Here is a 15,826-nt window from a genome sequence, read left to right as displayed (position 1 = left end):
TGTTGGACCTTGAGTCTAAGGTAGGTAGTTGTTGATTTTAGTTACGCGTTTAATCTAATTAAACCGTTATTTCCTATTGGGCGTTGGACCCAACTATTCCAATTTGCATACAAATAAACAAATAGGAATACTTGAAATAAAGAGAAGGGCTTATGCCCTTTTACAACACATTTGATGGACTTATATCCATTTACAACAAATTTGAACTAATCAAATTACATTCAAATCTAAACTACTTAACCCAAGCATTCATAATGTAAAGCAGTCAATCACATAGCTCAATTATCGAGGCCTTTGGTTCATAATCACCATTTTCTTAATCAATCATATTAACTAATAAAGCAACTTAAACAATTGGTTTTCGGATTCATAGAATTGATTTAAATGGAACTAAATGAAATGAAAATCCAATTCTCATTAAAGAGACAAAACCATTTTGTTCTCATCATCTTTTGGGCCGAAAAACAATGACCACAACTATTGGGCCACAATGTTAAAACATAAACTTTTGGGGTCACTTTGTAAAAACACAAGAGTCCACAACTTCATGTAATTACAACTAGAATCCAAAAATTTCAACAATAACAAAAACTTCATTAAAGGAGCAAAACAATTTGTCTTTTAGTGATTTTGGGCCTTTACATAAAAACGTAAACTTTTGGGCCAAAGTATAAATACACAAAAGTATCAAAACTTTATGTAATTGAATAAAAGCCCTAAAAGTACCATACTTTGTAGGGTGGCTGATTTTGATAGTGAAAAATGGGGGGAATGGTTTTGGTGAAAATTCAAAATTTTAAAGAGTGTTGAAAAAAATTGAAAGGGATGGGTGGAAAAATTGATTGGAAAATGACAAATCATGTCATACCAATTATCACAATAAAGTCACCCCAACCACCATAAACAAAACTTTATGAAAAACATCAAACACTTTGAATCAAAACACCAAACATTTTTGTTCTTGGTAAGAACTTCAAGAACTTTGAAGAACACACATGAAAACTCATAAGAGCTCCATGAATGTTTTCACTCAATAAAACTCAAATTTTCACTACACAAAAGAGGGTTAACATCCTAGGGCATTTAGGGGTTCCTAAAGTCACTTTAAAACACTTTTAACAAGACAAACATGAACCCAAAAATCCACCCTTTGGATTTGGCCAAATTTCCCCACATACATGGCACCAAATTTTAGTTCCAATATTCATGCTTAAATGAACTACATCTACAACATTTGAGATGCTAAATTTTCAAGCAAAATTTATATTCAAAAGCAAGAACAAAGCTTGTAACATTTACAACATTTAAATACCATGAAAAACACAAAACCCAAAAGGATTTACCATAAACTAGACCTAGGCTCTTGATACCACTTGAAGGAAAAAATTTGTCCTAGCTAAGAACATGTGAGAACATTTGAACACATACGCAAACTAATAACACATTAAAGTAGGCATGCATTCAAAAACAATTCTAAAACCCATGACTTTCAAAGCCTAGTGAATGGTGAACCACAAGACTCTTTAACAATATTAAAGAGAATGAAGGATTTAGAGATTTATTACCCTTGAAGCTCATCCTTGTTTACACAAGGGATTCACCCAAGTGGAGGGCCTTCAAGTCACCTCCTAGCTCCTTGGATTTTCCTTGTATTTTTCTTCCTTTTGATGCTCCTTTGCTCCTTGAGGATGTGAGGAAAGGATCTCCAAAAACACCAAAGATTTGGTGTCTCTAAGTCTCCACACCAAGGATGAGGTGTGAAGATGAAATGGATGACTTAGAGAAGAAACGATTGCTAGCTAATTCTTCCCTAAGTAGCCAGCCTCCTTTTAGAGAAAAAGAGAGAAAGTGTTTCTCTTTTTTACCTCAAGAAAACCCTAATGAGAAAAAGCTATAAAGTTGACTTTATACTACAGCACATGTGAGTGGCAAACTTGTAATTAATTCAAGTTTGCATCCACTCACCCTTATGGCCGGCCTTGTCTTTGTTATTGGGCTAATTGCCCATTTTGTTTTAGTTGTCATACAACTTAAACATAATGGGCCTTGTGGACCAAAACACTTTTGAGCCTCGAAACCCAAAACCAACTTAAAAGCCCAATACGAACCTTTCGTAAAATAATTAACTAATTAATTAATCTTGACCATTCTCAATTAAACCATTTAATCACTTACCCATCTCATTTATATTTGTTCACTTTCATCCTTACTCGGTGTACAATCCATTAGGTTCCAATTAGCGTGGCAGTAGGCGATTGTTACTCTTAACAATCGATTGTGAATTGAAACAACATTTCAATTCTCCCTTTGTTGAAGATTAGTGTTTGCTAATCTTCAGGGCTTCCACATACCATGAGTGACACCTAACAGTATGTCATGGCTACCCAAGCTAAGTAGAAGTGGTTGGAGAACCTATCTAGTTACAATTACAATGCAATACGGTCATTCTCTAATACAATACTCTTAATCACATTATTTGAGTGATAATTTGTTTCATGTCTACTATCCAATGTGATACTTCTTTATATGATTCAATTGAATATGATTTGGAACAAACTTCCTAAGTCATATTCATATGCTTTGGCCAAAGACTCCCGAATCATATCTTAGAGTATTCTCCCTCCATCATGGAAGGCTAGAGATCCCTTGTTGTGCATTCATATGCCAACATGACTAGATATCTTGACCCCAATAATGTCGTGGACACTCTCGATGGAATGCCTTTGACATGATCAAAGATCAAGGACCTAACAATTAGACATTTATGATGCCTCAGGTCAAAGGACTACTTTGCATATTGCAACTAACGAGTTCTTACATGACATGTATGTTCGAACTCTCTTTTGATCGTTGTTCAGTGTACTCGATTACCCTTTCGAGCACCTGCGTGTTTGTCTTAGTGTCCAACACTAAATGACTTGAGACTAGTCATACTCACGTTTGAGTTGACATAACACATACTAACCTTAACGGATTGTCAATGCCCAATTGGCAATCCTATGGCTAGGAACGTTTTAGGAATGAACATAAGAGAAAGGTCTCATTAATCTAACTTACTTAGATCACTTCTTTCTCAGATTAAATACTTTCCTTGGATTCCCTTATTGCTTAAACACATGATACAATAAATAGTGATTAACAATAAGCTTTGCCCTTCATTAAACATATAATAGTTTAATACAATAAGTATTCCAAAAGCTATTACATCAAATGAGTGGCTTTGTGGGCATACTTCCAACAAAAACCCTATAATCCAAAGCGAAGTAATTGCCGTTGTCCTTGCTGATGTGGTTGCTGTTGCTGGCGGAATCGAGGGCGGTTGGGATTTTGGGGTGGTGTATGGCGTCATTCTAGGGAAGGAGGAGGAACTCGATGGAGTCGGAGGAGGAGATCTTTCCGATAAGGTAGTTGAGGAAGGGCTTGCGGTCGGGGAAAGTGATGGAGAGGGAGAAGTTGAGGTTTTGGTGGTGAAGGGAAGGGACGAAGGTCGGGAAGGTGAAGAGGGAGGATAGGGAGAAAGTGGGGGGTTGCGGGGGAGGTGAAGATAGTGGAGGAAATGGAGGTGGGTTGGGGGGGGGGGGCAAGATGGGTTCTGGTCTTCTTTTTTTTTAAATAACTTTTCTTTAATGAAATATTTTTAAATGCATAAAAAATTATTTTTTTACCACGTGTCACAAATTTGGTAGCCACATCAGCACAAATGTGGCAGCCACATCAGCACTTAACGGACCAATTGATGGAAAATGTAACGGAGATACTATATTGAAATAAACTAGTAGGTGAGATATGAAATTGAAATATTTTAAAGATGTAGTATGAGGTTGCAATCGACCCAAAACCTGAGGAGGGTAAAATGTAATTTACCCTAAAATTAATGACAAATTCTTTATTTTGTCCAAGTTGAGGGTTACTGATAAAAATAGTTGTCAATTTTAATCCTACAATTTTTGTGGATATTAATACAGATATAGTAAATTTAACTTGGACAAAATAAGGAATTTGTCATCCCTTTCTTCCTTTAAAATGTCATCAATATAGTGAATAGTCATACATAAGTCAATCATCTCTATTAAACAAGACTTCATTCTATTGTTTGGTACGTCATTGAACCCTAATAAAGTCAGTTACACTAGATTAAAATGCATTTGTTTTATAACAGTAAAGAATGTGGAATTGGTTTTAAGTACAACTTCTAAGTAAGAAACGTAGACTCAACTTTTATAAATACGTGTTTAATATCATATTATTATGTTTGGTTATAATGTAAATATATAGTTCTAATCCAATATCTTAATAGATAATGTGTTGGTTTCTACTCATACGTCCCTTGTTCGAAACTCTCATTTCTTAAATGATTATAATAGTTTCGAACTATGCTCGTACATCCTAATAAAAATATAAATATAAATAAAAAAATATATAGTTGTGACCAAAAAGAAAAACAGTGACTATGAACCCACCACCAAGGCATTTAGCCAAGAATCGCTTTCAACTTTCATCTGCCTTTGATTCTACTCAATTAAGGTCCACCATCGTGATTATTGTATCTCCTAATCCTAATTAAGCTTCTAACCTCGAACTTATCAAAACCATCATGAATCTCTGATGCCTAATGACGAAACACAATCAAATGGCTACTACACCGTTGGATAACTTGGATTGTGCTTTCTTTCGGTAATTATCTTCGGTTGTCCATGTCTTGGGGGACCCACATGGGTCAACCTCGTTTTACTTTCTTTTTGGACCCCACCAAGAACTGTTAAGGACATGAATGAAGATAATTTAATCTCATTAGAGCAGACAACATAGTCATCACACATCACACTTTTTCTTGTAAAGTATTTTACCCATGCTACAGGTATCATATTCAATTAATTTCAAAGTCGGGGATTGTTAATAACTTCTCGTTTGATTTTCTCGTCTCTCTATTACATCTCAAAGTATTACACGAAGATTGAATTGTATGTTCAATAAGATTCGAAATATTGAAGTATTATATGTATCCAGATCAAGAAAAGATATGTCAAGGAAGACAATACCAATTATATTACGTAGAAATTCTTCTTCTCCCATCAACAGCAAGAACATTAGAAGATTGAAGTCAAAGAAATTTGATCCTAAGACAACCTAGTTGACATCTTCTCCAAGTCATTGTCCAAGCATACTTCCAAAAGATTGTTTGCGGGATTGATATGCACAAACTGTTTGATTTGCAACATTGTTAGTTCTCATTTGGATTTTTTTTTTCAAATATCCTAAAATAATGTTTTTTTTTCCCACGATTAGGAGTATTTTTCCCTTGGATTTTTGCTACCTAATGAGGTTTTAACAAGACACCTATCCTGGATGGTCATACTCTTGTGTATGTCCTATAGACGTTTATTATTGACTTTGCATTAACTCACTTTTCACCTTAGACTATAAGTTTTTGTCCCTCCTTCGGTTTTACTATAGCCAGATTTTGTTAGACTTATTTCCATATGCGAGTTCCTTGTTTGAAACTAGTGTGTTACTTTATTATTGCCTAAGAAACAACATCGTCAACTATATGTGCAAGATTTGATGTGATATCAACTTGAGTATTTACACACTCAATGAGCAGTGTCGTAATTAATATTTAACATAGTGTGATTGCGTAATCATTGGTTTATGTAATCTAGTGATTCTATACTATTGGGTTTGTATTATTTGGTTTCTCTCTCCTCTTGGTTTACTATAAGTAAAGACACCGACATAGAGAAAATATCATCCTACCATTTCCCTAAGCCCTATACTCTCCCCTTTCTCTTTGCCGCACCTCTCTCTTCCTTTAGTAAATTCACGATTGGTCGTCAATAATAAGTGAAATTCAATAGTGTCACTTGTATGTCTACAAAATTTAATGAGTGACTCTAATAATAGGTTACCTTACTAATATTAGTGTGTAATGTAGTAAGTGAATGGAACTTAAATTGTGTGATGCCCAAATATGAGTTAGCATGCTGGATGTGTGTTTAACTAATTTATTTGTTTTGATACTGCAGACAAGTCTTTGTTTAGCTGAGGACTTTCAACATGATGAACTTATTTATGTATTCTATGGAAAAAGAAAGCATGATGTTACTTAGACAAAGAATCCTAATGCAATTGAAGCTTTAAATAAAATCAACAGTACTATTTTTTCTATATCTGCATAAATCTTTTAAAACAAAAATTAAAGGAACCACAATCACCTTTCCCAACCTCCAACAATTTCTTTCCAATCTCCAATAATTCTTGAAAACTAATGTCTAATCTATGATATTAAACCTATTAGCATATTGGTAAGTCTCTAACATGTTTGGTGCCATGTTGGAATAAGTTGTGATTAGGGATGTGATATCCACACACCCTATTTTACTTCTCACACACCTTTTTAATTTTCGGTCGTCGGATCAGATGAATTGAAGAAGATCAACGGATATAAATTATCAAGGGGTGTGTGAAAAGTAAAAAGGGGTGTGTGGATAGCACACCCCTTGAGACTAATTAAAATGAACTTGAGTCCAGTTCATTGTTCCCAATGCCCAATTTCATTCAACCCACCAAACGGGCCCTAAAAGTTAGTAAATCCCACTAGTCAAAATGATCCCTGAGATTGATATAACTTCTCACTTTGGTCCTTGAGATTTGAAATCAATAGAAGTGGTCCCTGAGTTTTTTTACCATCAATTATTTTGTTCATTCTGTGAAAAATCTCTATTAAATAATGATAAAATGACAAAAAAACCCTCAATTTTTGTCAAATCATTTTTGTCCATTGTTTATTAAATTGAGGTTATTTGTGTCATTTTGGTTGTTTATTTATTAGAATATTTCACATAATGATCAAAATGATTGATAGTGGACAAATTCAGGGACCACTTTTATCGATTTCAAATCTTAAGGACTAAAGTAAGAAGTTATGACTGTCACAGCCCGTCTCGAAATTTTTTTATCGGGAGCGTGAAATGACGAAAATACCCTTGACGGGTATTAAGGTACGTGTTTGACATATGTATATATTTTATGGATTAATTATCATCCCTAAACTTTTGGAGAAAATTGAGTTGTAAATTTGTGTGGTTAGGGATTGAAGTGGGATTGTTTTGATTGGACCACACCCTCACACACGAACTCACCTTTCCTTCCCTCTCTTCCCCGTGTCTCTCTCTCTCCTCCCTCACGACTCTCTCACTCTCTCTCACCCTCGATCGTACGGACAACACCAAAAGCCTCCAAAACTTCGTGGATCGAAGCAAATAAGGTATGATTCTTCACCCTCTTGATGTTCTGAGTTGATTGGTACTAGTTTTAGGAAGTGAAACCCTCGGAATCGTCGTGAAACCCTAACCCCGAAAATGTGCACTGTTCATGCACACGTGAAATCTTGCATTTCAGGGAATTTCAAGCTCACAATGAGCTTAAGGACATCCTCACGAGCTTCGGGGTACTTCGTTGGTGATATTTGGACATCGGAGGACCGAGAACGGAGGTTCTCAAAAATTTCTGAACTATCGTGCTTCCCCAAGTAAAATCTAGTGAATTTTAAACCTTGAAACTAGTCCATCGTGATTCTACATGTTGAGGGCTTCAAATTGATATAAAATTCAAAGAAATCGGTTGAGAAACGAAGGAGAACAAGCATTTTTAAAACTCGCCGGAATCCGGCCACTGGAAAAACCAGTCCGGCGACTGGCTGAGGAAGATGATGCGCGTGGGGGCACGTAGGCCCGTGCCACCCACGGCGCGTGAAGGCGTGTGGCAAGCCTAAAAATTTTTCTAAAAATTCCTCGACGTCCGTGACGTCGAGTAGGTCAATGTGGTATATTCATATACCCAAATTGAGCATCGTATGATAAGTTATTTCGAATTGTTGGTTATGTGTTTAAATTAATGTTTTTATAGTTGTTTTGCATATAGGTGACACCTATCCCGAGGACGAGCGTATCCAGGGACGTCACGGGGGTTACGACCCATCGACTTATCAGTGAGTAGGCAGTTTTGTTTTTGTATTACCTATATACTACTGTTTTTCCCAGAAAATGCATTTATATGAAAATATGTTTTAAAATGCCATGCATGCAATCGATGAGATATTTGAATTGATAATTGATGCATATATATGTGAATTGACGCCGTTGACGCACAGGTGAGTTTTTACATTATTCATACGATTTATTTTATGTGAATTGCATTGGAAGCTCATAACCTGCACCCTAGGTGATAGTGTTTATATTATTCACCACACCGCACGCTCGCCTTGGATCCAAGTAAGTGGATGTCGTACAGACCACTAGAGGTGGTTCCGACATGCCAGTCGTACAGACCATTAGAGGGGTTCCGACTGGTGGGTGACCTTAGATTATGTGCACAGATGATTGATGAGAGAAGCACTAGAGCGTATTATTTCACCATCTTAGTCGTACAGACTACTATAGGTAGTTCCGACTTATGTGCAGTGTAGTGCCGTACAGGTCACAGTTGGTGACTCCAGCAAGGCCGTACAGGTCACAGTTGGTGACTCCGGCTGGATGGGATAGTGAGCTATAGAATCAGCCGTACAGGACCACTGTAGGGTCTCCGGTTGATTTATTATTTCACCTGATTTATATTGATGCATTCATATTATATTTTGGCATGGCATGGCATATTCTTTCTGAGATGTTATGTTGATAGATGGTGAGCGGAGTTTTGATGATATATGTATATATACGTTTATATACTATTTTTCTGGGAAAGTATACAGGTTTTACGGTGAGGGGTTAGAAACGTTTTAAATGAAATGTTTTTGGAAAATCTTTGGTTTTACTGACCCACTCATCCTTGTTTTGCGCCCCTCCAGGTTCTAGTTAGCAGTTGGTGGCTCACGAGGTCTTTTTCGGCATTCTGACAGACGTTCTACATGTAGGACTCACCTGCGGGTGTTGTACTTTAATTATGGTCCTACTTGACTGCATTTATACCTACGCTCTAAATTTGTGTGTTTTACTTTATAACTCTCTCTTGTATGCTAGTAGGTTATTCTGCTAGTGGTTGGTTTAAATTCCTTCATATTTCTATTATATCTTGCTTCCGTGTCGCACTTTTGGCTACGTCACGCTCACGTGACGGCCAGCACGCCTTGATTCTAGGATCGGGGTGTGTCAATGACAATCTCAATGAACCATTTTAGCTAAAAAGTCAATCCCAAATTGAAAATTTGACAATGGTAAAACAACCAAATATGGAAAGTGAATTGGTTTCCATTCAGGTTTATCTTAACCATATAGTTTGTCAATTATAATTAAAAGAGTACAGAATTAGTTGCAAGCTCAAACGTCTTGTTTCGCTCTCAAATCTATTTGATAAATATAGTTTGTCGTTGATTACATGTTTGAGGAGTCATAATACAGTGGATTATGAACCATGAATATCAATAGCAAACCAACAATATGGAATAACAAGTAAGCTCAAACATCTTTGTTTTATGCATGGATCTATCTTATATATATAGCTTATTGGTGACTACATGTGTAGAAAATTTCATGACAGTACACCACGAGATAAGAGTATCAATAACAAAAAAAATTGATAGAAAATAAGTGTTAAGTTCAAACGTCTTACTTTTGCGTTTGAAGCTATCTCGTATGCATACTTTGTAGGTAATTACACATGCATATAATATGATGAAGGTAGGTCACGAAGTATGAATATCAATAGTAAAACAACAATTATAAAATAAGTAGTAAGTTCAGACGCATTTCTTTCATGCCTAAATCTGTCTCATATATATACATTGTAGGTAATCATACGTGCAGATAATATCATGAAAGTAGGTCACGAGATATGAATATCAATAGTAAAACAACAAATATAAAATAAGTAGTAAGTTCAAACGTCTTTCTTTCGCGCCTAAATCTGTATCATAATAATAATAATAATAATAATAATAATAATAATAATAATAATAATAATAATAAAACAACAAATATATGGATGGATGAGGCTAATTAAATGATAATTGATTGTAACTAGTGAGTAAGCTGGTTCAGCATTTTTTCCCTTTTATAATGGAGGTTTTTTTTAAGAGAACTTTAATGAAAAACTCCCGGTACTGATCACAGTAACGAAAAATTATATTTTTACATTAAAAATTCAATCCTTGTACTATTCATTTTACCCTTTATTTTGCCATTATCGTTAAAACTCAAAATCTTCAAATTATTTTTTTTAGTTTTCTATTTTTTTAATGGAGCTCTCCCTGCTCTCAAAAACTCTTTGTACTATTGTTCAGCAATAAAAAAACTCAGTTATATAAAAATAAAATAAAAAGTAAGTTTCATTGAAAGACACCCCTAAAACAAGAAAATGAAAATAATGGAGATGGTTTGTTTGCCCTCTCCTTCCCGTACCCTTCCCATACCCTTCTCATGCCCTCTTTTTTTGTGCGGTCACGGTTAAGTTACGTCAATATTTTATATTAATTTTTTTATAAAAATAATAAGATAAAAAACAAATGTTAACGTGGCTTAACCTTGACAGTACAAAACAGGAGGATATAAGGATGGTATAGAGAGTGGAGGACAGACAATACATCTCCGAAAATAATAAAAATAAAAAAGGATGTGAGTCGCAGGTTGTCCGTGAACCACAACCACACGTTATTTCGTGCCAATATTGGACATGAGAATCACAAAAGTCCACAAAAGTCGCTCTTTTTTTTTCTTTTTTTGGGTCTGACATAAAACCCGCTTTTTCACTCACACAGATCATCATTTCTATCATGTTTATCCTTTTGACCAAAAAATTAAAAGGAAAATTACTTAAAAGAGTTAAAAAAATTTGAGTTTTAATTAAAATGATAAAAAGTTATTGTAAATGAATAATATTATAAGTGATTTTTTAGAGTAAAAATATTTTTTTTTAAATAAACAGGACAGTAAACGTTTTGTTAAAACTCCCGAAATTAAAAGCTCTTGCTAACTATGCTTATCCTAATAAATCACATTCTATAAGCATTTAGTACTACATTGAATGATGTTTTTTTTTATTTGTAAGTGAAACGTTTTAAGTTTGATTTTTGACAAAAACAAATTTGAATCACATTATTACTAGTCCAACTCCGTTATGAGGCTAAACTCACCTACTCTCCTTAAGATAAATAATATCTTTTGGTAAAAAAAAAATTATATAAATAAATAACAAGATAATTATTATTAACATTATGAAAATTTTTATTTCACTTTTGAGTGTATTTTTTTTAATTATATAAAATTTAAAATGCAAAATAAAATGTTTAGAGTAATAATATAATAATATAATAACAGTAATAAATTTGTTTAGTGTGAATTCGATGTGCCTTTTACATGTGCTTCTCATTTGGCAAACACACACGAGAATCTTTGTCAATCAAAACCCGCGACAAAATGCTTTAACCACGGTTCAAAATTAACCCCAAATCAAAGCTTAAGCTTTTAACCACGGTTTACTCATGCTGTTTGGATTTAGGAGAAAGAACACAAAACATACGTTACAAAACCCAGTTTCTCAACTCTCTCTCTCTCTAACCTCCACACCTTTGCTTTAAACAGACCAAAGGCCAGACCTATTTTCTGGGCTTTCGTTGTTGCTTCTGAAATAGCTGCCTGTTTGGTTTCCGGGAAATTTTTTTTCCGGCAGCTGAACTCTCTCACTTTCCCGGGACTGGTTGCTGTGCCCAACACTCTTTTTCCTTGGCTGCCTTACCCAATCATCTTCTCATGATCCCATTTCGCTTGCTGAAGCTGGTGTGTGTAGTTTTCTCCTAACCCTTGTGTTTTCTGGGTTGATTTGTTATATTTTTTTTTGGGGTTTTGCTTTTTACTTGGAATTATGGATGTTTGAGATCTGAAATTGTAGCCCTGCTGGGTTGTTTGATTTGGTTGAATGTATAAATTTTTAGTTTTAGCAAAAAAAGTTTGGATTTTCATGGTTTTGGGGGTATTTGAGGCTGAGATTTGATCTGGGTTTCGAAAATTTAGCTTGGTTTTTGTAGGGTTGTTGATTTTTCTGGATTTTGGAGATGAAGATTGAGATGGGTTTAGGAGGAGGGGTTTGGAATGATGAAGATAAGGCCATGGTTGCTGCAGTTTTAGGAACTCGAGCTGTCGATTACTTGATTTCGAGCTCGGTTTCTTCGATTGAGAATTCGTGTATGGGGATAGGGACTGATGAGAATTTGCACAACAAGCTCTCGGATCTTGTGGAGCGCCCGAATGCATCGAATTTTAGCTGGAATTATGCCATTTTCTGGCAGATTTCTAGGTCCAAGTCTGGGGATTGGGTTTTGTGTTGGGGTGATGGTTCTTGTAGAGAGCCTAAGGAAGATGAAGAGTCCGAAACCACGAGGATTCTCGGTCTTAGGGTTGAGGATGGGACCCAGCAAAGGATGAGGAAGATAGTGCTGCAAAAGTTACACAATATGTTTGGGAGCTCGGATGAGTATAATGGTGCGCTTGGATTAGACCGGGTCACTGATATGGAGATGTTCTTGCTTGCGTCGATGTATTTTTCATTTCCAAGAGGAGAAGGGGGTCCTGGCAAGTGCTTGGCATCTGGGAAGCATGTCTGGCTCTTGGACTTGTTGAAATCAGGGTCGGAGTATTGTGTTCGATCGTTTCTTGCCGAGTCTGCTGGAATTCAGACCATTGTTTTAGTCCCAACAGATGTTGGTGTAGTTGAATTGGGTTCAGTGAGATGCATAGGGGAGCGATTGGAGTTGTTGCAGTCCATAAGGTCACTGTTTTCTACACAGTCCTCGCTCTTGAGGGCCAAGCCAGTGGCAGGTGTGCCGGTGATTGGAAGGAGGATAGATGAAAATGTCCAACTAACTAATTTGAGCCCTGTGGAGAGAGGGGAAGTAGTTCCCAAGATTTTCGGGCAAGATTTGAACTCGGGGAACTCAGTCCGGCCTCGTTATAGAGAAAAACTTGCTGTTAGAAAGTTGGAGGAGAGGTCGTGCGATGTGTACTCAAATCGAAATAGGATTGCATTTTCAAGTCCCCGAAATGGTATTCATGGTTCAAGTTGGCCGAATATTCATGATGTGAAACATGGGAGCCCAATTGAGATGTATGTTTCTCAAAGTCCGGTGAATAATTTACAGGAGCTTGTCAACGGGGGCAGGGATGATTTTTGTCATAACCTTTATCATCCACAGAAGCAGGTGCCAATGCAAATTGACTTTTCAGGGGCCACCTCAAGGCCTTCTGTGGTTTCCCGACCCATTGTTGTGGATTCTGAAAATTCAGATGCTGAAGCTCCATGCAAGGAAGACCAGCCAGGCACAGCTGATGAAAGGAGGCCGCGGAAAAGGGGTAGGAAGCCTGCAAATGGAAGAGAAGAACCACTCAATCATGTGGAGGCAGAGAGGCAGCGGCGTGAGAAGCTAAACCAGCGGTTTTATGCTTTAAGAGCTGTTGTTCCCAATATATCCAAGATGGACAAAGCATCCTTGTTGGGAGATGCCATTGCTTACATCAACGAGCTCCAGGCGAAGCTTAAAGTCATGGAAGCAGAGAGGGAGAACCTCGGTGGCACTTCAAGAGATGTGTCAGCTTTGGGGGCTAACTCAGGTATGGAAATTCAGAACCAGGCACCTGATGTTGATGTTCAAGCTGTTAACGATGAGGTTATCGTAAGGGTGACCTGCCCTTTGGATTCACACCCTGCATCAAGAGTCATCGAAGCATTCAAAGAAGCACAAATCACAGTTGTTGAGTCAAAACTTGCAGCAGCAAACGATACTGTCTCCCATACTTTTGTAGTCAAGTCTCAAGGATCGGAGCAGTTGACGAAGGAGAAGTTGATTGCAGCATTTTCCCGGGAATCCAACTCGCTACAGTCACTGTCATCAGTCGGGTAGTGCGAGAACTGCAGTTAACATAATCCATAGGTATATACTGAAGAATCCATTTAAAAGTTTCTTCAGATGTTTTTGATATACAGCAGGGAATCCGAAAAGGAATAGCATTGCTATCTAGAGTTAGACAAATAACTACCTAATGACCAAGTAGGGAGCAAAATTTCTGTGATTATTTTATAGCATACATATTTTGGTGTAAGTATTCTTGCAAGGTCGATTTCATTTGTAAGTTTAATCGACCCTCAAGTTGTTGGTTATGAAGAAGCTGATAGATTTGTTTTGTTTCTTAAATGTTAGTTTCATTATTTTCCCTTCATTTGCATCTGATCTATCATCGCTTCTGTTATTTTTACTGGATGACACTGGTGTTGTATAAATGTACTATATTCTTCTTCTGTTTTGTGAGGGACTAGACGAAAGTTGTACCCAGATTCTGCATTCAAATTCGATTACATTGTTCAGGCTTTAGGATCCCTTTTTTATTTTTCCTTTCTGGTTTGCGAATCGATATGGTGGGAAATTTTGTTCCCATGGCAAGGTAAATTTGTTCTTCCTGTGGACAGAAAGTTTTGAAGGGTTCCTCGGTCTTTCTTTGCCTTTGTTTTTGGTTTACCTCCTTCTAATCTCTTCTGACTGCATGTGAAACTAAGAACTAGTTTATTCTCTTCTTGCTCTGCTTCCAAATTTTGGGTCCTCTTGTTTTCTCTGCAGGGATTGTAACCCATTATCTATCCCCTCTCTGTATCTCTGACATCCTGATGATTTGACAAATGATCTGATGTGAGAGATACAGAAAGGGAGATAAAAATCCGGTTGCACCCTAGATTTTGCGTTGATTTTTGGGGATAATTCAGTAGAAAAAAAATAAGAAACGTGTTTCCCTGTACCAACTACCAAGTAATTTCTTTTACCAATTCTTCCATATGGAGAAAATAGTTATGTCAAATTAGAAAATGTCAATTGGTGGGATGTGACAATACGTGTGAAGTCTTTGGGTCCAGGGACAGCAACGGAGGTGGACTTTTATTTCTTTTTTGAGAACTCAGAGGTGGACCTTCGGTATACATATATTTCATACTTCTTGCATAATTGAGATAACATGGGATTGGTGTGCCTTCACTGCTCTTGTCGGCATTTTCCTCGTTTGTTCCTGCAATTGTAACTGCTGTCACGGGTACCTCGATATGCTTTTCACAACGGCCAGCTACTCGAACTATTTTTTAATTTTTTTAAAAACTTTTTTTTTTTTTTTTTTTTTTTTAATATACATCCACGTTGGGACAAGGTTGCTTATAATTTGAACGCATAATTTCCAGTGCAGGGATGAACCCCAGCGCTCAACCGCTTTAGTTTGGTGGTGGTTGTGATGGTGGATTTGATTTGTAATTTGCAAATTGAAACTACTGATTGCTACTGCAGAAACCAATTGCAGGAACGTTCTTAGATTTAGTTTCTCATCTTTTTTCTCACTTCTCTTGGTAGGGATTTTTCAGTATGCTTCCGAGTATATTAGACATTGATATGTTTTGTCGTTAAATCTTTGATCTGGGATCCAATTTCTAAGACTTAATAGCCAAAAATACATTGGAACATAATAGAATTTTCGATCTCGACAAGCCAAGTGAGGTTTTCATAGATGTACATGAAAAGGAGCAGAGGAATAGATCCTGTTCTCAAATTCTAGGACATCGCTTTTTATAGTTCTCCTTTCTATAAAGAAACTGAGGCATCTCAAAACCTTTACCATAACAGAATTTGAGAGAAAAAGTAAGAAAAATTGAGGCCATGGTTCCAAGAAATCAACACACACATACACACACATATATATAATTACCATAAAAACTCAATAGAAGAATGTGGTGCATATGGTATGTGCATTCGACAATTGGCTTGACCAGGGAAGCAGATTATGACAGAAGCCATGTTCTCCATGTGTGCTCAAAA

At 36.5% G+C, this 15,826-nt stretch overlaps 1 protein-coding gene across 1 annotated transcript; it reads left to right on the top strand.

Moving 5' to 3' along the window:
- The first annotated feature begins 11,484 nt into the window (after window positions 1-11,484).
- LOC103439317 (transcription factor MTB1) lies at window positions 11,485-14,173 on the top strand. Its single transcript, XM_008377860.4, has one exon. The coding sequence runs from the start codon at window positions 12,041-12,043 to the stop codon at window positions 13,880-13,882; it is 1,842 nt and encodes a 613-aa protein (XP_008376082.1). The 5' UTR covers window positions 11,485-12,040; the 3' UTR covers window positions 13,883-14,173.
- Window positions 14,174-15,826: the final 1,653 nt, after the last annotated feature.

Source organism: Malus domestica, chromosome 07, assembly GCF_042453785.1.
Source record: "Malus domestica chromosome 07, GDT2T_hap1".
NCBI classification, from domain to species: Eukaryota; Viridiplantae; Streptophyta; class Magnoliopsida; order Rosales; family Rosaceae; genus Malus; species Malus domestica.
Note: the sequence above shows the minus strand (reverse complement) of the source record. Positions and strands in the feature narration are given on the sequence as shown.